A 23,389-nucleotide genomic window follows, 5' to 3' on the forward strand; every position below is an offset into this window, starting at 1 on the left:
ACCGGGGGATGAGTAATGCTGTATTATCTACCGGAATCTCTGCACCCCTGTGGGTGGCTTTCCCAGAATCTTGCTAAAGGGACATCAGCTCCTACCTCCTGTCATTAAAAGCCTTCATGCATTGGTGTGGTGATGCGGAGTGCCTAGCAACGGCAGATAACTCGCCCTAAATCTACGAAACGGGAGCAGTCAGTTAAAGGATCCAGGCAGAGTGGGGTTTTAAAATATTCAATAAATCCATACGGCGTAGAATGGGGAGGAGGTTGAGAGTGATAAAATAGCCACATCAACTGATGCATATTCAGAAATGACATGTATTTTTGTCAAGTTTTCAGCAGACATGTAAGCTACGCAAATAAAGATGCAGGTAAAAAACATGACTAAGTTGGTGTAATCTACAGTATACCGTAATATCTAACTTTGCATGATCATGCTGCTTGGTACACATCCGTCGAGGAATAGGCATGAATAATTCTCAAATTGTGCGCTACCAGTAAATCAGTTATTTTCCAGGTAGGATCTTCAATCCCTAGCTACTTTAACAATGAAAGAAACTTGAGATAAGTGCTGGGTTACATGCATGTTTCCTACAAATCAGCCATTTTCTGATGAGGGTATTGTTGCTTTTGACTGAACAAACTAGTGGCACAATATAGCCAGGGGTGGCATACTGAGAACAAAGAATGTGCTCCGCATTGGACCAATGAGGGCCGGAAATTAATGAATAAAGTTACGCTCTTTACTGGCCTCTTGGCTCACTCTGGCTGTACTCTGTCAACATTCTTCCTGGAATGAATTCACTGGTGGCTCATCTCCTCACTAACTATTTCAGTATGCTTTATAAGATATCTGCCTCAGATTCTCGGCCTGGAATAATCTATCACGTTTGAACAGGAGGTGAACAAATGCTGCAGGCAATAGTAGGCACTCACCTGATATCTTCAGGTCCCCCTACTATCCATTCATCAAGTACATTTGTACCAAGGGAAAACCTTTCAAATTTCAGATTTCTGTAAGTCAATTTCATTTTTAAAGTATTGATAAGGAGATTGATGACTGTAAGTCAATTTAATTGTATGACAAAGTGAATGAGATCCTTTCCAACGAAAGAGCGAGACTTTCAGATTAGTACCCTCTAGTTGTGAGAGAGCTCCCACTTTTGATTCACTGTAAATCTTCAAAATGAAACTAAACTATGAACAAAGCATCATCCATACATAATATCTGTTTCACTCAGTGGTTTCTCTAGCAATTATTTGGTCTGAGAATGTTTTGATCTGAGTTTGCTATCAGTGCCAGGGGTCACAATGAATGAGTGAATCAACCAGATATTGGAAGCTGGAATTGACCATCAACCCTATTTAATTCAAAGCGTTCATCTTATAACCATCATCATCACTGCTGGAAAAGTTCCAGGAAGAATTGTTGTCCCATACACAGAAAGACTAGTCATTAATCTAGCCTGTAGATGCGACGATTGGAACATCATTTTACTTATATTACCAGTTTCCAAAGCATCCCAATATTCATGACTTCCTCTAACCCAGACAACATGCCAACCTTCAGAAATGGTTGAGTGGCATTACAAGATAAGAAATTCTTCCCAGTGTCATTTGCATGCAATTACTTCCAATCTCTGCGAAAAACATGGGACATCTGATTCAAATTCGTGAGGTGATAAAGATCTCCCTGGAGGGATTCCACACACAAAAAACATCAGGTCAAAAACCAAATATCAGGCACACTATTCTGAGGATATCTGAAGAAAACGTTCCCACTCATTTTAATATTTATTTAGAGAAAAACTAGAATCCTCATGCATTTGTACTCTTGCACAAACACACACACACACACACACACACACACACACACAAACATAGAAATTAAGGAGAGAGAAAAACAATTAGACTCTGCACAAACCTACAGTTTAGCTCAGAATGGAACAATGATTCGCCACTAAGGTGAGGTTGGCTACAATGAGAATCCGCTTTTGATGGGGCATGACATCAGGTCCAAACAACCATTCTTATGTTAACCTATGGAAATTCAGAGTTTGTTTTATTGTGAAATGAATTTAGGGCCAGAAAATGAAGAAAACCAAAGAGGATTTGTGCAGATATAACAGGAAAAGTTTCAGGTACTGAACAGAACAGTAGGTGAAAGTCACGTCATGTTAAAACCAGCAAACTACTGGTAATAACCACTCTCTATTCTTGTGAGGATCATTGCTGTGTGCTGGCAATCAGTGACTCCCAACGACGAGCACCACATAAACGTGTGTTCCATATTATATGAGCTCAGATTGGCTTGGCGAATAAGAAAGTAACAAAAGGCATGTCCTGTCTGCGACATGACTATTGTTCAATCTAAAACAATTGACAACATGTTTCTCAAATAAGTTGTTTTTTGTAAGAGTACTCTTAGCACTTTCCCTTTGCATATCCTATGTTCCTGGTTCAGAAATATGGAGTCGTATTATGTGTGTAACCCTATCATAGCAGAACAAGTTCATACAATGTGCATTTGTGGGTGTGTTCACAGTGTATGGATACAAGGGTCCAGATATAAAAAGGTTAATTAGCTGGACTCAACGACCTTGTCAAGGGATTCCCATGTAATGTCACAAACATATCTAAACACGACATCATGCCCCAAAGACAATACTAAATAAAATATGCTATGTCATGGAAAAAAGTTTTGAACAGCTCATGCTGTATCATACAAGAACTTTTTTTTTCTAGTACAAATTTGACTGATTTTGCATGAAATGCTTTTCTGATTTGATGTTCTTGAAACAACTAAATACAAAGAAAAAAAAAGGAGAAAGTGTTTTCTGCAAGTAAATAATCCTCAAATATCAAGTAAAATACTTTGTGCTTTCTTTCTTTGAAACTGTGACAAAGTCTGTCTTCTCCCTTGACAGAGACAATTCCGTTCTCTTGCTGATAACCATAGCAGCTCAATGCTCTGCCCAGAAGATGGAGCATACCAATACTGTAAAACCATACATTTTTGCAAGCATGAAACTTTCTGGAATTTTGTGAGCAAAGATTTGTGAGAGCAAAATGCACGCAAAAAGATTTTGTCTGCACTGTGCATTGAATGTCAGAGGCAACTTTGTGAAAAATTCATGTCGCAAAAAAGGCCATCAGTTCCGATTTGCAAAAGCTTTATGCCCTGAACGTTTCTGGTTTTACAGTACTTGAATGTGATAGGATAGGATGAAGGAAGGCTACTCACCACACTGACCGGGCTGGGAGCTGAGGAGTCCACACTGATGATGGAGTCGTCTCCATCAAGAGACACGTTGGTGCTGTCAAACTGTAGCTCTCCCTTGACCTTCTTCCCTACCTCCTTCTGCAATGAAACAAGCAAGCATCTTACTTCAGTCTCAAAGCTGTAAGAACTTTTGCACCTCTTCACATAATGACTCCCCATCCCCACCCCATTAACAACTCTTCCCAGCATGACCTTCACATATCGCAATCTTGGCTGCAATTGCTCTTGCAAACCTCGCTGCACTTTTATCAACTGCATGCTTGAGGTATCACTGATTTAGCAACGTGAATACGAAGACCCTTCAGTCTTTAACACTACACAATGCTTTCACAATCTATCCGTGCTTTGCAATAGGCATTTACTTGATCCTGATACCTGCATATCTCATACAAACACAAGAGAATCATCATTATCAAATTTGTCTTTCACTGTCAAGGTTTAAAAACTCAAAAGCACAGTAGTTGAAATAAATCTCTAATCTGTTCCTGTTGTAAGTCATATATGTTTATCTTTCCATGGACAATGTTTCTGAAGTAACACAACCAGGAGTCTAGAGAAATCCTAAGTATCATCTTCAAAAACACCGTACACTACTTTCGGAGAGCGCATACAATCACATCTTATCGTAATGGTAACTCATACCTTCTAACCACATAGTTCATACATTCACGCGTACAAAATACCCCTGACTTTGTTGATTGTGACAAGTTCTAAACAGAGTTACCCACGTGCTGATCCATCCACACTGATTTCCAAATCTCTGGAAAAGTACTAATAAGATACAACTCTAAATCCAAAGAGAGCTGCCATCTCAGTAAGCTAAGACTGTCTGATGATGGAAGCTCCTTTTTGCCACTTAAGCCCCGGTCACACAGCGCTTTACGGTTTAATCACGGCCAAAACCTGTCTAAAAGTGGTCTCCCGTGAAGCAGACGATGTTATTCGCGTTGATGTTGAGTTTAAGACGAGCTACGGTCCATTTACAGACATGGCAGGATGCGGGGAAAAACCGGAACGGCGTCAGACGCGGGGAAAAACCGGAACGGCGTCAGACACGGTAAAAAGTTTTGAACTGCTCAAAATTTTACTCCGCGGACAACCACGGGTGGCACACATGGTAAAGACGTGCAACTCACATGAAACACACGTGATAATTCGTGTTCCAGCAGTGATTAAAACTTGGGGAGACGCGGTACGACGCGAAAATTTAGCAGGCAGAGCACGGTCATCTGACGCATGTTACGCGTTGGTATTACTGGAAATAGCATGTGTTTAGCGGCTTATCACTGACAAATTGATTTTTCCGCGTACATACACGTGGCTGGACGTGGTTAGCAGTGCTTAGGGAGTGCTTCAGCAGTGGAACAGCCGCCAACGGCCATACCCCGTACAAAGCACGGCCAAACCAAAATTGAACAAAAAATTACCACTTACAACCACGTCCACCAGATTTTCATAACTTTTTGTACGTGATTTAGACGTGGAGTGCTGTGTGACCGGGGTATAAGGTTTATACAATCTGTTGCATAAGAGCACTGGGACACTTCATTTCTACTTATTGCCCAAACTCCAAGTTACAAGAATACATTTTAGGTACGATGTCATATCTCGGGAATGTAGAGAGTTCATCAAATATAGTGGTTTATCATGATGACAGCTTAGGGTGCATCAACCCTGCACGAGAGCATACATATCTTTGGTTCTTATTTTTCATTTTGTTCATTTTTTCTTCATTATGTTCACAGTTTTTTTTTTCTTCGTTTTGTCCCCAACCGACACTCACCATGGACTCCCCCTCCTTGTCCCGTTTCCGTTTTCGCTCCTTCACGCCGCGAGGTTTATCATCCCAGCTTTTCCTCTCGCTCTGCTTCTGCCGAACTAAAGGTAAAGCAGACACACAGGTGACGACATTAAAGTTTGGGCTAAAAGAGCGTGTAAAGCCAGGGAGTAAAATTTTTTATGCCGAGGCAACAGTTTTAAATCAATTCAGTATCCAATATACAAAGAAACTAATGTAAATGATTATGGATTTCACTTTGATAGTACAGGTAAAGTCAATACAAGACCTCCAAATTTGCAGCATGTCTTACTTCACATCTACAAAGCAAATAAACAAACATAAAATATTCAAGACACATTTATCAGAAGCTCTCACTTCTCACTGCTTTACTCACTGGGATCTATAGTGAAGTCTCCATGAGGAAAAATATATCTAGAGTATGGAACATTTAGAAACAAGGTGCAGAACTATACTTGCTTTCCTTAAATGACATGATACTAATTCACAACAAATTTTCCGCTATACTGACAAAATATCTGGGCACATCTGGACTCACATTTTCTCTCAATGTCTTCGTCATCAAGTAGAAGTGACACGACCTCCTTGGGCTTGAGCTGGTCTAACTTGAAGTTTCCACCAGTTATAACCATTCGCTGAATCTGAAAAACAAAAAGACACACGACGTCCACTTAACATTTGTTGTTTTTTTTAAAGTGAAGTGAGTATCTGAGATCACAGCTGCGATTCGGCAATTTTTATTCCTGTAAATGTAATTATCAAATCATTTTGAAAATGATTCATCTGCACAAATATTCATTTCGAACAAGTATCCCTGCCCTGATGCCTCAAAGATTAAGTTCCAAAATGTTATTACAGTAAGCTTCTATGCAAAACCCCTGTAAGAAATGGCATCAAAACTTGATGTGATTACTGACGATTATTTCACTCTCTTTGGAGATGGGGGTCGCATTCTCAACCCGAGACATGCCAATTATCACATCAGTCTGCCAATCTCAAAATTGCATGGTCAGCCAGTTTGAATTTGCGAGGGCCCTCCCCCCACTAAACACCACTCACGCCCAATCCCACATGTGGGACGGGGCTAATGAATTGGATTTCCTTTTGCCCTGATTCAGACCACTCGGCCTGCAAGACCAGACAAATTGAAAAACTTTGCCCAAAATTTGCCTGATGTGTTGCTGTACCCAATATCAGTGCCGGCTCCAGGAGCAGAATAGTGGCACCGGCCCATGAGATAGCAATATTCATTCACTCCTTTCTTTCAGTCAGTCATTTTTTTTTTTCCATCATACTAAGCAGTACATGATGGGCAAACAAGACAAAATGTCTTCACAAGTTCAAGCATATGGATTGTGTTTTCATATTGCTTTTGTAGTCAATTCCCCCTTATCACAAGATTTGTCTATTCCTATTTGTAGGGGAAAAAGAAAAAAAAAGCAAGATTGAATCATTTCATTTCATGTCATTGCAAGCTGAACATTTGCTGCAAATCATGATCTGGACATAATGTTGTCCATATGTATTTGTGTCACTTGCACTCACATTATCTTTGTAAGTCTTGTAAGTTATAAAGTGTTTCTCTATATATCAGTTTCCATTAATTTGTATTTGCACAGGATTGTGTGTCATTCAGCAAATCTCTCCAGTTGAAACAAAAATTCCATTACTGATAATCTTCCTGCAAGCTTTCATGTCATATTGTAGCCATGAATGGCATACTGTTCTCCTGACAATATACTTAGTAAATCCATGTGCAAACCAGACATTATGAAGACTGTATATTTCATTGAATTCAACAAAATCACTTATCTTTTTTATTCATGAAGAAATCTAAGGAAACTGCCTTGAAATGTTTGGTATTTGTGAACGTGTTACTACCGTCAAGCTAATGGGAGGAATCATACAGCCATACTTGTCTAGAGTGGCACCGACTCTGCCAAGATTGGGAACGACAAGGTAATATAAACCAGTCGCGATTCTTATGGCAACAGCATCATTATGGAGGTGATGAGGAGCAGACAGCGACAGTGGTAATCAGCCGTAATGATGGGGCAGCTTCCCGTACAACCCGGGGACGCATCGCCAAATGGTGACAGACCCCACTCTCTTCCGAACCACAGACATGGACAGGGACAAGGAGAGAATTTCCCATTCCAGGATTGAAATTTCTGCTTGGGGGATGGCAAATTTGCACTGGAAACATTCTCTTATCGAGCTTTAAAAGCACTGCTGGCATTCATTTACAGATGGGAGGATTTAGGGCGCAGGTGTATTATCAAGTCTGCTACAAAAATTCAGACTCTGCTTCATTCATATTATACACTTTTCACAATGGGATGTATTTGAGGTAAAATGCATGTATGAAGATGTGATAATTGTTAATATCACAGCATCAATTATTCTCTGTTCTCAGTTTGATGGTCAGTATATTCAGAACTATTTTGATGTACAGATGAGTACAACAATACTGCATTTTTTTCTTGAAATTCTTCTAGTGACTATGCAGCAACAACAAAGGACAGGGATTTAACAATGTCCATTCCAACAGCATCGATAAATACCCTTTCCTGCTTATGAGGATCATTTGAGTTTTCAAAAAACAACACATTGCTGTACAGCAGCGATAATGTGTTGCATTACAGAGCAATCTAAAACTACATTTGCCTCACTCTGGACAAGACTTTTCCCCATGAAGAAGGCTTCTTTTTTTTGTATGTCACCAAAATGCTGAGAACTCTCCATAGACAGCCCTTTCCCCACTCTTGGCCGTGACAAACACATCATAAAGGCTTGCTCCATGGATACATCATTTGGTACCCCCAACTTGACCCTGTATGCCCCCTTTAGACCCTGTGTTGTTTCAGAAAATATTGTCACTCTTCATTGCTGGAGTGGATGATCAGTACTCTTTAGCCAGCGTCCCTCATACTACGACTCCACCCCATGACAAGACAACATTTCCTGTATTGTGTCTTTACAGAAATTACAGAAATTTGTCCCCTCTCCTCTGCCTATTGTCTGTCCCCTCTCCTCTGCCTTTTGTCTGTCCACCCCCCTGCTTTAATCCCCCTCCTTTTACCTGTTGGGCTCCTCGCCCATGACCTCCCACCCTCTCCTTTGTTTTCTTTGTTCTGTGTACCCAGCTTGTCCCTGTCTGTTCTTGTTGTGTGAAGTCCTTATATGTGATTGCTTTCCCTGCATGTTTGTCATTTTGCCTCTGACGAAGATTCTGCTAGGATCGAAAGCTCAGGCCCCTTTTGACTCCATTTTACTCCATTGGCTCACCTTTATTGGATAAGCAGTTTTCAGCAGCCTTTTTTGCTACATTTAGAAATTACTGTTCACGCAAGTTTGATTTTTTTTTTCTTGATTCTTTTTCTTTTTTGTTTTGTTTCAAGTCTGTGAGACTGTCATCACTGTACATTTTGGGATCAACTGCTCTGTGTCAACGATATACTGTGGAGGATCCATGGTGAGAATGACAGATAGATTGGAAGAGAGGAAGAGTGAGAGATTGCTTCATGGAAACCCTTGTACCCGATCAACTTGGTTTCTTCTTTGGATAAGAGAAACACATTAAATGATTTTGATTTTGTTGTTGTTGTTGTTGTTGTTGTTGTTGTTGTTGTTGTTGTTGTTTTTGCATATCTTTACGTATTTAGATTTCCTTCAGAGATAGAGTATAGACAATGCCTCCTCTTGTCCCCTGTCACAAAAACACAATTACAGTGACCTCTCCGACTTTCTATGTCCAGGAGTCTTCATTTTCAACTGCAGGGTGCTGTCAGATTCTTTGTATTCATCACTAAATTTATGACTTTTGATACAGCGGGCCTAAAATCTAATCCTTAATTCCAATCAAAACCAAATTTAGCGAAATGTCATCACACGCTTTACATTTATTGCTTAAAATATCAAAATTAACCTTAACCCAATTACCTTTGACTTTTGCAATTCATACAGAGATGTTTAATCACTAAAACTCAGCATGGATATTGTTATACACACAAAAAAGAAGAAGCAATTTTAAGATAATTCAAATCATTCCTTAGGTATCATATTAGGTAGGTGTATCACAAATTATTAAACCCAGACAAACCTACTCAAAATGAAAGGCACAAAAATGAAATGAGATCTCAAAGATTATAATCAATAAAAAAAACCCCAACACAACAATACTTGCACAAGTACAGCCATACCAATGCACATCTCTAAAACATTTTGCAAAAATATATATTTTTAACAGGAAAGACAAACCTAGGTATATCAAGCAGTATGCTAGAATAGATGCATGTCTGAAATAATTGGAAGGTCATTTTTTAATAAACAATAGATTTATTACATACCAATGAATGAAAGTAAGAAATAAGTAGAATAATTGAAATAGCTGAAAAAAAAAAGACTTTATAAAAAAAGACCCTCACGGTTTCAAGTGTCATACCCAAAGTCAAAGGCAATTCTCAAATCTGACATCAGACTTTAAAAATACACACATAAATTAAGCCTCCTACAAGAAAGACAGGTGAATGGTGCCTTCCTTCATTCGTGTCTATTATTAATCACAACTTATTTACAGGGGACGTGATGGTTTCAGGTCATAACTGATCAGGTTTAGGGGTGCACTTGACAAGTTTGGCCTTATACGGCAAATGGTGACGCACCCGCCCCCTTCTATTGATGGAGAACTTGAGAATTCCTCGCATGCAGAGTACATCCCGGCAATACCAGCTTGCCAATAGAGTAAAATCATGACAGGCGGGAAAATAAAAAGAGAGAGAGAGAAAAAAAAAAAACAGTCTAAGCAATACTGCCTTGAGCAGGTACTGAAAACTGACTAAAAGCTAGACCCAAACTTAGGCTTTAAAATCTGGTCATTTCTTTTTTCTTTTTCTTTTTGGAAAAAAAACAACAATTATTTACTGGTGCTAAAACAAAACAGAAATAAATTCAGCAATATGTACATCTAAAACAAAGTTATTCAAATCTAAATGTTACACAGTTAGACAGGAATTTTGCAGAGTCAAATTCAAGTTTGTATTTCATTGAGCATTATATTTGTAGCTATGATGTCAAAACATTGTTCATCATACATTTCTGCTTTTTAAAGCAATTTGAGCACCAGCTCATTTACGGAGTTTGAAAGGGACAGCTTAGAATCAAAAGTAAGGTGTAGTCCAACATTTCCTTAAATTGAAGCACATGTGATAGGGTTTTGATGTTTGCTGGCTAATATTTCATAAAATATCACATACATGCATAAACACACACAAACGAACACAACTACACACATGAAAAAACACAAAACACTTGATTGTGATGAAATATGCACTTTATCTGTGTTATTGATATCACAGGAATGAGACATTTACGTCAAAAAAAAAGGGGGGGGGGGAAGAAAAATAAACAGCAACCCCAGATCAGTATTTTCATTTTATTTTTATAAAAATTCATTCTTCACTGATGGGAAGGATTGCCCTTTCAGCCAAAGTTAGGGCTGATTTTCAAAGGGGAAAATTGTAAAGTAGAAAATTGAACACAACTGGGCATATACACACGAAAGGAATCATCATCTCACTGTCAGCATGTCATCTTGACTTTATTGACAGTTGCCTTGGCAACAGCATTCTACAAAATGGTTGGCTCTATTACACAATTTCACACATTCCACACCTTCTTGAAAGATGAGTATTCTACTACTTCACTCTTCTCAAAGATATGTCTGACACTAGAGTTTATTTTTGCATTGTTATCAAAAAGCCTTTAAAAAAATAGTTGTGGATTTTATGTGTGCACCTCAGACATTCTAAAACAAAGAGTAAAGTTCCTGGGAACGGGACATTCATTCTTAATCTTATCAATTCTTGGAAAATGATGGAATCTCTTTCACGTTTCAGCATTCTGAGATCTGAGTACAGAATAGAAACAAATCAAACTACAATCTCTTTGAGAGATCAAAGTTCTTAACTCTGGGTCTGGTTTGAATGCAGAACTTTGGAACTGAATGTACAGTATAACAATGGCAACATCCCTCCTCCCCCCTTACACACACGCACACAAACACATAAATACACACATACCTTGGCATGCACATTTTTGTGTACGGCCTGGCTTTATCATTTACATGCTTTTTCGTTTACATACTTTACATGTTTTATCATAATACATACTCTAAATCAGTTATCATTGCTTTTGTTTCACTGGGATGAATTTCAACTGAAATTTGCCACGAGATGTCACAGGCAGTGTAAAGGTATACAGGATACAGTGGGGCAATGAAAAAGGAAAACAACAGCACTCTGTATTGTTATCCTCAAGCAGTTACCATTCTTCCATCTCCCTAGCTCCCTTTCCCCAGTCATGATAAAAAGGCAGTGTCTGAAAAATCTCAGTAACAGAGGGGGAGGAAAAAAAAATGCGTGCTTTCCCTCTCAAGTTGCATGGTTGTAAGGCACTATGTAGCTCAGGCTGGGCTAATTGCTAGCATAACAATCTTGGGACTGCAATTGAATTTCAGTTTCAATTTCGTGTCCATCCCTCACGCTGGGCTACTCTTTTCCAATCACCAAGAGTGAGTGAGCATGCCCTGGCGGGGATGATAATTTATGTCAACCCATTGTAAGGACACTCAAGGGGGAGAAAGGGGGGGGGGGGAGAGGAGGAGAAGAAATAAGTGCAATTTCTAATTTCAGTTTCTTGTTGGGGGTGGTTGCTCACTATTTTTAATGTGCACTTGATGAATTGATTTTTTCATCAAGACCTGTGCAAGAGCCTCTGAAGAGGTCCAGGACCAAGAGAGAACAAAGGGTCCATTTGTGCTTTTCAAAAGTTTATGGTATCGATTTTGTGTGCGTGTGTGTGTGTGTGTGTGTGTGTGTGTGGCTAGGTATATGCATTCGAAGTGGACATTAATCATATTTTCAACACTGTGAGATCATGCAGGGCTATGACATTTATTTCTTTTTTTTCTTTTTCTTTCTCTTTTTCAAAGAGAGTACTGCTTCAAGGTGTACAATCTGTTGCTTTCCTCTCATAGAAATTCTATCCACTGAAATGAAACTTCATCTCATGACTGCTACTACTGGTAACCAAGTGATGGTGTGCCATATCTTTTGGCTCAAACAAGTGAAATGAAATACAAGAGGGGCCCACACTCTACAAGCATTGTCTTTTTAGTGGGTCCCTCCGTTTTTTCACACAGTGCATATTGACAATTCTTTCATTTTCGTTACCTCTGCAACAATTGCAATGTATTGATACTGTTAATTTTTCCCATTATTGTTGTTTTCTTTGTACGAATTTACATGCATTGTTTCTGTCACTCAAGAAAGTGCGATTTATGTTTATATTACTTTATTGTGGAAAAATGAATAAATTCGAACTTGAACTTGAACTTGAAATGTTGTAAGGTGAGAAGTAAATATTCTTTGAATTCTAGCCACTATCTCAAAAATGGTTAAGGCACATTACAGCCACCTCTGAATGAAAACATTTTTTTCCTTCTTTATTGTTGAGTCTGGACGAAGGCTTGAATGTTGCACTTTACTGATCACACGACTTATCAACCAAGCTCCTTTTCAAAAACTGAGATAACCTACTTCCATCTAATATCATTTGAGTTTTGATGAGAATCATCTTGTTCTTTAGGGTCTTATGGTATCACTGTGCTTTTTAGAATTGAGATGATGCAACCTATTTCTATCTAATATCATTTGAGTTTTGATGAAAATCATCTTGTGCTTTAGGGTTTCATGGTTTCACTGTGCGCTGTGATGTGCACCTGTAATCCAGCTACTTTGGAGGCAGGGGCGGTGATATGGCACAGTTGGTAGCACGTCTACCTTCTGATCCAAGGGTACCGGGTTCTATTCCCGAGTCTCACTAAGCAATGTTGTGTATAAGCATTCCGTCCCCTCTAGTAAGAGGCACAAGGCAAGTGCCATAATGTGTCTTGCCCATTCGCGTACAAGAAATTGTATGCGAATGGGATATAACAGATTAAAAAAAAGAGATATAACAGATACAATGAGATATAAAAAGGTAAAAATTTATGGCAAAAAAGAAATGTGCCATAAAAAAGTTTGTTGACCCCTTCCTGTGACCTTTGACCTTGTGGTGATCATCCACTCCCCAAGGGACATCTACCATCCAAGTTTGGTCACAAATGGAGTTATGGATAAAAAGTTATGACCCATAATAGAAATGCGCCATAAAAACTTAAAGGGGAAGTCCGGACGATTATCAGCCGTTTCGTGTGTAAAGAACAATATTTCACGAACCTATTACCCTTTTCCCGACGAGAAAAGACCATCAGATACATTTACTATGATTTTTTTTTTAAATAAGGTAATTCTTCATGTTCGAATCCGTCGCGAGCTGCCCTTCGTACTATCTGTCCCAGGATGCATTGCGCGTGACGTATCGGGCGCAGTTTCCTCAGCTGAGAGCACCGCGAGCGAAGCCCAGCTACGCATCGATCTCCCATTGCACTGCTGACTGCGGGCGGTATCTGCATGTGTGCCTTGTCGGCGCTACTGCAGGAGACCGTACACCGATTTAGGAGTGCTGTTGCCAAACGCTGTATTCCTTTATTCAAATAATCTTCGTTATATATCTATATAAAATCTTCAAAGATTAATGTAAAATAGTTGCAATGCTATAACATTTTCGTTTAAATTGAAATATGTATGTATTATAATACTGCCGTACTTATTAGTGTCCACCCCATCACTTACAATGCATTAGCTGTTGTCGGGTTGTGCAGGCATACATTTACGTCTGCTGCTGCCAAGTGCTATCACAATCCGCGATCGTTTTTTCGACTTCTGAGTGTGAACAATCTGAAATCAGTCTGTCAATGTCAGAATTATTGCCTCTTTTGTTGTCCGAGACTGTTGAAAAGTGTGTCTGACGGTGATAAAATACGACAGTATACATGTAACTTGAACCGAGGAAGAAACGCCAGCGCCAGCTTGGTACCGCCGCCGCGCCGCGCCGCGCCGGTAACTACGACCAGCAGCCCAATACACACAGCGTAATCGGGCTGCGTGTTGTAGCATTCAGGATCATGTAAAGGTAGTATCGTGGATAGATATCAATTTAAAATCGAAATATTTCTTCAATTTGAAGACTTACTAGTAGAGTTGAAGTATTGACAACACCCTAACACTTGACACATCGGCATTTTTTTAATGAAGCAATAGATCATGCCGCGTGCATCCGCTGTGTGGTCAGAGACTGTTGAGCGGTACGCTACTACCGCTTGCTTGGCCCGTATCACCGTTGCTCAAGCAGGGCTCCCCCGAGCCAGCTGACGCTCCAAGCAAAAAGCAATGTGAGGATGAAACGTCACGCTGTCACGTGATCTTTCTCGCCGGCGTACAGAAATCGAACGGTTACGATTCAAAATTAGTGATGCTAAAAAATCGATTGTGGCGAGTTGGGAGGGTCTTTTTCAATGAAACTTAGTCATTATGGTCCTTTATTTATGTAGATTTTGGTTAATTTTTTTCAAAATCGTCCGGACTTCTCCTTTAAAGGGGCATAGTCCCGGTAGTGTAGATGGCGCTGTTGATACTACTGCCGATCACCGTTAGCATTGATACGAAGATTGCCGAAATTGAGCTGTAAGCGCGTAGGTGTTGCTAAGTAACGTTGCCTTCGTTGTCTTCTCTGCGCATCACGCAGTCTGTAGTAATGCCAGGGTGCGTGCATATGTGCTTCTTATTATGACATCACAAAAGAAGTTTGCTAAAGCTGTCATCCCCCTGAGCCGAATCATGAGCCGAACTGTGATCGGACCACTGACACAGTAGATCGGACTTCTTCGGACTCGGGAAAGTGGGCCAAAGCGTAAGCGCCCAAGAGAAGTCGATAGCATGGGTCTCTATAGGAAACTTGCGCCGTGCGCCCGCGTACGCATTTGACTAAAACACCGGGACCATGCACCTTTAACATTAGGCCCTAAAAGTTCATTGACCCCTGCCTGTGAGCTTTGACCTTGAGGTGACCTTCATATATGGTAAAATGTGAAACTTTGTATAACCCCTCTTCCCTCAAAGTTTGATTGCAATTGAAGCCCAGAGTAAGGAGTTATTGAAGTTTTTGTAGCGTTACGGACAGACGACGGACGGACGGACGGACAGACGCCGCAGGCAATCCCTTAGTCTCCCCTCACCTCCGGTGGGCTCGACAAAAAATACTCTGTCCCTCAGATAGGACATTAACTGGAGGCCCAGTGTGTGAGTTAGCCAAAAACTCACACACGTAAAAGATCCCACTTCATTCATTCATCGCAAAGAGCAGGGTGTCAACCCAGTGAATTGGTCCCCCTACCCACCCATACAAGAAAACAGGATGCGTACCCCTTGTGGTTTGCCCCCGGTGACTAGCAATAGCACACGCTATCAACCAGGCATATTGTGCCATACCCTTGAATAAATGAATGAACTGTCCATATTCTTTCTGAAGGTTTTGTTGGTGTGTGCATGTATGTGTGGGCAGTACCTATTTCAACATATCACATCATGACATCCCCATTTATACCATGTAAACGTCTGTCAGCCACTTTTTTTTTTTGTGACATAATGTTCACTCAGCACGGATATTTGCAGCGTGGAATGAATCAGCCTTGCACGGAATCTTACCAAGTGTGCATGACATTGATAAGGGTTGCATTTGTTTTCTGTCAGTCAAGCTTGCCACACCTCGGACACCAGTAGTTGCCGCCGGGGGTCCCCCTCTCGAAAGCAACACTAAAAACATGAGTAATTAGATTGGCACTCTGAGGGTCTGCCCACTCCTGTTCTATTCTGACCCCAATTCTGTGCTCTGCTCTTTCATATTCATCACTGTTGTTCAACTCCCACTGATTCTATAACTGCTTCCTTTTATATCGCTACTTTTTTGTTGCTCTAAAACTATTATAAAGATGTTGGGAAAGGAATATGATAGCATTAAGAAAAAAAGCAGAGAATTATTACAGATACTTATACTTTCCACAAACATTTTATTTTTTGATGACCACCTCCCCAATTATTCCCTCTTACCATCCTACCCCCCCCCCCCATAATGTTCATATAGCAGCAATGACAAATTTGTACTCCTACAAGAAACTTCACTGTAACTTTAGAGGTTCTTACAGCAATGCAATCATACAATTCACTCAAATTACCTCAGCAAAAAGAAAGAACAAATCACTCAGGCAACATACTTTGTAACATTGGGTATTTCAAAAAAATGATCATCACACCGGCAGTGAAAGAAAGTGCGAGAAAATAAACAAGTTCAGATGCTTATTTTCCAGAAACCTGTTTTGTTCCTATTGTGTTTTAATACTTTCACAAAGGTAAATATCAGATCTTATCTGAGATTACAATGAAGTATGGGAATTACTGCCATTATCTGAAGGAGGTCATACGAGACTATACATACTCTTGACTTGTTAACTGCAATGACGTAATATGAAACTTTGCAATATTTGGGGCTGGAGTCCCATATTTTGAAGGGTGTTTACAAGCAATCTGTGAAAAGAGAAGTATCACAGATATACTGGTCACTTTTAATAGACTTAAAGACTGGATTGCACTGTAGGATACGTATGCGTACTTCCCCACATTCCAATCAGTGAGTCGCTAATGTCCACACCCATGCTAATCCTGGTAGCAATTCTCAGGGAAAAATGAAACTGATGTCATGTAAAGAAACAGGAGGGTAGTGTTTACAAAACCAAGTGGCTCAATGCAATCAAAAAACATGAATCGATACTCCTGGTATGTTACATTCTCTTCCTCCTAGCACCTATTCACTTCTGTCCCATCCTAAGGGGAATTTTTTCCATTACGGGAATCCTCAGCTGGTTATAAGTGATCCATTAGTTTCATTTCCCAGAGAATGTAGAGTATTATTTGCTATAAACTCCTTCTGATTTTAGATACAAAGGCACATGAAAACAGAGAAATTGTCGACAGACAATCACTATTGCTTTAAGGCGGGTCACCTGAATGTACAAAGCAAACTAAAAGCAAGTCCAATTCTCACATAGTTTTAGTTTGAGTCAGATTTGGAGAGACTTGGGCTTGACTGCGTACATCACACACACACACACACACACACAAACACACACACACACACACACACACAAAGAGGCAAAGTCTTACCACACATTGTACTCTTCTTTTCAAATCCAGAGAGGGAGCTGCATTCGCTTCAAATGCATCTGATGTTAATTCGGCAGGTACCACACTGATGCTCATGCGACACACACAGATTCAGACCAAACTGCCATTGCATGGTGGGATGATAATATTCCTTCCAGTTTCATGACCCAAGGACCATGTAACTCTTTGATCTGGAAAGCTATGGAAAATTCTCTGAGTCTGGCTTATTCATCCACTCGATGACTTGACAAGTCCTGCCAAATATGATTGTTACCAAATTGTTATGTGACAACAAGAGCCATGGTAAAAGACATACAAAGCAAGTTTTTATTTCTTCACAGAAAATGACCCAAACCTCTTCAGCCATCTTCAGTAAGTTTCCTAAAACCATCCCTGACTGGACAGAGTTGCTTTATCTGGATAAATTCTTAGTTTGAGCATGAATGAATTGATATGATAATTCAATCCTTGTGGGGTCTTTTTTTGTGTGTATGTTTGTTTGATTGTTTGTTTGTTGTTTGTTGTTGTTGTTGTTGTTGTTTTTTTTTTTTGGGGGGGGGGAAGTGAGCGAGTAGAATCAATTGATTGCACAGAAAGTCCTGATACCAGATTTGAACTCAATGGTCTGTGCAATATGATTATTCCATCGCTCAAGTAAGAGCATCAATGAGAACATGACTAGACAGTTCTCATTCTGCCTCTGAAGAAATGACAACATGTCTACAACATTTATACGTAAGACAGGGCTCCAGTGGCCCAGGACCACTCAAAATCAGATGTCCAGCCACTAAACTTGGTGGACCGATCTCGCAACAATGATTCCAATAAAACAAAACTACAACAATCACTTTTAAACCCTTATATAATCCACTGAGTATCAGTTATTTATCAAAAATATATGACCTGTATACAATTGATACAGAACTTTGTAATATGCCAATTGCATGAAATAAAGGTACAAAATGAATTTCTCCCTCTCTCTCTCTCTCTCTCTTTGAATTCAGCCACTACATCTCTTTTTTGGTCCACCATAATTTCAGATGAAAAGATTTTTAGTAGACCCAGCGGGCCATCACAGAAAAATTTTAGTGTGGAACCCTGGGTGACAGAACACTTCATACTTTTACTTATCACCAGTTGAGGACGAGTCCCGAGTATACACGGGCAGGTGTCTATGGGAAATGCGTGTTGTAGCAAAATCAAACCACCCTCGATGGGTTAATCAATTGAATGCAGCATGTTCTATGCTTGGGAATCACTGCACCTAATTCTTGCCGTTTGAAAGTTTGGCAACACTGGCAATGAAGCCTTCCGTTGAGGTGCTTATTTAGGTGCCCAGTCTTTGAGGTTGACACTCTAGAATTGGTTTAATTAAACACAAGTTTCCGGCATTTCCTTGGGCTATAAAAAAAAAGAAAAAAGAAGAACCCTACATCAATGCTTCTGAATTACCGGTAGCATTGACAGCCACTGCAGCTTCCTGGAGTTCACAGGCTGGCGTGTGCAGGGCGAGGACAGCTCTGAATACAGCCTTGATGTACACTTTATCTAAGAATCATCACTACACAAGAGCTGACGTTATGGAGGACATCCAGTACTGAATCAATCATGAGATGGAGGATCACTAAAATGTTTCAGATATCTAGACAAACTCCATTTGAAATAAAAATCTGTCCACACAATACTTTTGACCTTTTAAATGTGTGAGACAGCATCACATATTCTTTTTGATTTTGAAGGAAAGTACCTATAAAGACACTCTCCTTATTGCCAATACCCTTGACATTTATATCACACCAATGACATTAGCATGCAATTGTGTCTTACAGGATCTATAACAATAATTCAAGGCAGGAGAAACAGCATCATATATTGTATTGTCAAATGTTATTACCTTTCAAACATTTGATAAAATTGGTTAAATATCAATGTCGAATTTGACAGAAATTCTCTTCACTGAGAGATTTTACTCATTGCCAATTTGAGCTAATCTGCAAATTTTCCCTGCATTCATCGTTGCATACAAGAGTGTTCAAAACTGAGACAGTGAGTATCAGTACAATAAGTGCAAACAAATAGATGAATCACCATCAATAAAGAAACTCATAGGTATTATATTGAATCAAGTCACTGACGAAGCAGGGACAATGCACATATTTTTTATTTCATTCTTTTTAAAAAACAAAACAAAACTGATTTTGTCCAAAGCTAGAAAGGTCCTTGCACTACGGGCCCCACAAACACTGTCAGAGGGCATCTGCCGTCCATTATGGCCTGGGGAAGAGGTAGGTAATTAGACCCAGCACACAACTGGCCTCACAATCAAACTAATCTCATCAGCCGAATTGAAAGGATCAGTGCTGATACAGGCATTATCAATGGGACAAATTGCATTTCGGCCCCTAATCCAACTTTACGAACCGAACGGCACCAGCAGTTGTTTGCTGGCTAGCCCCAAATGGGCTCTGATAGAAAAAAAAAAATCAATGCTGATCTAATGACACAATCTTGCTGAATTCTGCTGAATCCCACTCAATAAAATATTATATCCATTTCTAACACCAGATTTCAATAAATGAGAATTCGGTTGATTTTCCAGAGACTTTCACGAATAAAAAGTAATCCAATGAATTTGTAGCTGGTGACAGATGATGAAGGATTCAATACATACAATTTACAGAAATTGAAAAGAAAGTACATTGTAATAGCCATTCAACACTCATGTTTGCATTGCCAAAGTCCTGTGCTTACTGACAACATCTAATGCAACACACATACGGAATACACATTTCTAGCAAATTTGATAGTTTCAGTTCCATCATTCACAGGCACCTGAAAATGAGAGAATTAGCTTTTTCTTAGAGTCAAGACGGTATGTTTCCACTGCAGTAAAACTTGGATGTCAACTAAACGACCCGAGAAATAATGGGCTCTTCATCAAAACAAAATATCAATCTATTCCGATGTGTAATCTTGACACACCACGCATGAGCAGGAGGCCAAGCACAATGACTTGGTTTGTTGCATCCCTGCAAGCTGTGTACAACAACATAATGACAAGTGCTGTGATTACACAGTTCTATACGTTACACACAATGCGTTTTGTGACACACAGTCAAGAGGGTATAACGGTATCATACAGCTGAAGTTTAACATGAATGAATGAAGTCATTCTCAGTGCAGCGTTTACTACACTCTAGAAATCTATCACACTGACGTCAATGCCTCCTTGTTGATAACAATCACAGTGCTAGGCTAGCCAAATCTCGCCCTGTCTGTAGTATGTGAACATTTTTTTTTTTTTTAACCATTTCTGCAGTTTTTGTGAATCACAGAGCAGATGCTGTGAATGAAATGATTTATGGAGCTCTCTCAACTGAGAGAATTCAAAGCAAATAAAAACTTTAAAAAAACGTAATCTTGCCAATGGCTCCTCAATAAATCCTGCTTATAAATGGGAGGAGTGAAAAGATTTCATTTTCCCTGAAATTGCATCCTTTATATATAAAATATAGGGTCTCTCTCTGTCATCATTTTGCATTTGATAACTTATCTATGTGTCATCACATATTACTGCATTTGACAGAATCATATGATTTCTTTTCACAGCTAAAACTTGTTCAGTTACATATCACATTTTGGACTGCATGGTCATTCATTTCACTGTGTGGATCTTTCCCCATCTTCTGAAAGCCCTTTGTGCACAAATCCTCATCACAGTGACTTGTAGTAGTTTGCATCTCTGTGACTAAGTTAGTCTTTCAATGCCAATGACAACTAAATGGCACACAGTGTCAATAGTGTTCTTACAGAAGGAGTCATAGAAGGGTTAACCTCGACTTCGTCACCACTGCTGAGAAGTCACACCCTGGGGAGGGATGCCCACACCAACATGCCCCTGAAGCAGGAGGAGCCTTGCAAAGAAGGTCTACACCTGCACTTCATGAAGGAGTCTTTAGCACCAGCTGGGATTGCAAGAAAAATCCCAGCAATCTGAAGATGGCATAATTGGTCATCCCAGTGGGAGAGTGCCATGTCTGCATTACCCCGATCGGTCCTTGCTTTTACCTCCTCAAACCCCCCTCCCCCACCCCTCTTCCTCGTTTCCATATTACTCATTCATCATCTCTCATCTGCTGCTTGCATCTTTTCGTCATTTGTCTCTTTGTCTGAACTCACGGAGTCTTGTCAACTGCGACGTTATGTAAAGGCTAGTTGGGGAAAATACTTGTCTGGCATTTGGCAAAGAATCATGAGTTTAAAACTAAACAAAAAGATACAGCTAAAAGTTTCACAAACTTTTGTATTTCATAATGTACCACTACTTGCAATCCGAATCTCCAAGCACGTGCGGGACATCAGTCAGGTTCGATTCACGCTTGTCTGTTCCAGACCATTCCCTCGTCTTTGCAAACAATCGCTGCCATCACTTTCTCCTCGCTCTAGTGGATCATCACCCTCCTTACTTGCTCTGCTCCAATGCGTTCCAATGCATGTGGGACTCGTTTGCTTGCTCCGCAGATGCCAGACTCGACAACGTCCATCAAAACTTCGCCCCAAAATGCAAATCCCTATCTTAATGAATCTGGACTAATTGGAGCTTGGGTTAGAATGTGCCAGTTTTTACAAGTTGGTGATGATGGCCTTCACTAGGCCTAGTGCCAGAGTGAATCATAATTTTCCTCTGAAACATACCTTCTGAATGACTTTAGAAGACTTAGGAATAAAACTTTGCAGAGCTAAAAAGTATTACTGGAGTCTTAGAAGTACATCAGAACACATCATGAGTATCAGAGCATCACTTTCACAAATTGAACATTGGAGAAAAAGAGCAACAATGAGTGTTGGAGGTTGCTTTGTTTGAAAACTTTAAGTACCAAAAGCAAGTTATCATAAGCTTATTCACTCAATTGCTGTTCGTCAATATGTAAATGATAACTTTAATAGAAGATGAGGTATTGATTCAAGGTACTGTTGTTAGATCTCGAAGCAAAGATATGTTAAAACCACTGCTGAACACAGTATAATTCTCTTTTTTTTAAATGTTAGTTCCAAACAGACTACTACATGCTCAAAAGTAGGTTTGATTAGTGTTATTATGACAAATCCTTACTACATGGTCTGCAGAAAGAATGACTGGTAGATTTAAACCACGCCTGATGAGTTCCTACTGCCTACATGAAAAAAATTCTAATGGCTTATTTCTAGATTAAAGATATCTGGAAAATATTGACCCTCAATCTTTAGTATTCCATGCATGTTCACACCAGCTTTCAAGCTTTGATATGCAGGCATAACGTATGGTTGTACATTAGCCCCCAGATCTGTGCAGATCATATATATATCCAAGGAAAAAAAAAAGAGGCACAAATTGGCAAGGGAATTTATGACCCACTCCAAACCAAATGGGCAAAGTCACGCTGCCGCGTTGCGATGAAATATATAGACTTCATGGAGTCATTAACGAAGCCCAAATTACTGGCCAGGCTCTCTCCCTGGAGATGGTGGCTGATGGTAGCCGGAGTGGAGCTGAGAGAAGTCAGGTGATGGGCGCGGGAGAGAAAAGAGGTGAGGAGAAAGACAAAAAGACTGAATGGGGAGAAACGGGGATGTGGAGCAAGACAGAAGAGAGCGAGAGGGGCAGAGCGCGGGGGGAGCAGGAGAGAGGAGGAGACTGGGAGATGGAAGAATGAGAAAGAGCCCACTTAATGAGCCGTTTATCCAGGCCAGCTTTTTCATCCAGGGACGGGCAATAATTGTGCCAATGCCGCGATGGGGGAGAATTTCGTTATTAATTCTCCAACGGACGAGCAATTACATAAGGTTGCATCCTTTCAGCCTTTGAAGGTTGGCCAATCTGAAGGAGAGTGCCGCTGGACACTGTATGGCCAGATTCTCCTTCCTGACATAGCCATTTCTTGACCCTGCAAGCCTTACTACACTATTTCCAATGTGTACTGATGCACACTGCAGTACCACTCTACCACCAGGGATATCTGTCTGGTTTGAAACTGGATACTTCTCTCTGCAGCCATGCTTATTTCAAGTGTAGTTGGTCTGACCGTAACAGCAACAAGAAACTCTGTCCTACTGATGGATGGCCAGTTCTCTGGAATCTTTTACTTCCAAGCATTAGCTTTACACAAAGTGATGT

At 40.0% G+C, this 23,389-nt stretch overlaps 1 protein-coding gene across 1 annotated transcript in view; it reads right to left on the minus strand.

Moving 5' to 3' along the window:
- LOC139729977 (chromatin-remodeling ATPase INO80-like) overlaps window positions 1–23,389 on the minus strand; it is a 141,344-nt gene that overhangs the window by 66,554 nt on the left and 51,401 nt on the right. The window contains exons 26-28 of the mRNA XM_071640893.1: window positions 5,616–5,718; window positions 5,063–5,157; window positions 3,241–3,357 (exon numbers count right to left, since the gene is read on the minus strand). Coding sequence (XP_071496994.1) covers window positions 3,241–3,357; window positions 5,063–5,157; window positions 5,616–5,718 — 315 coding nt within the window. The remainder of the gene's footprint in view (window positions 1–3,240; window positions 3,358–5,062; window positions 5,158–5,615; window positions 5,719–23,389) is intronic.

This window comes from Diadema antillarum, unplaced genomic scaffold (genome assembly GCF_040938485.1).
Source record: "Diadema antillarum isolate AM-2024a unplaced genomic scaffold, OU_Dant_1.0 seq00000278_RagTag, whole genome shotgun sequence".
In the NCBI taxonomy this organism is placed as follows: Eukaryota; Metazoa; Echinodermata; class Echinoidea; order Diadematoida; family Diadematidae; genus Diadema; species Diadema antillarum.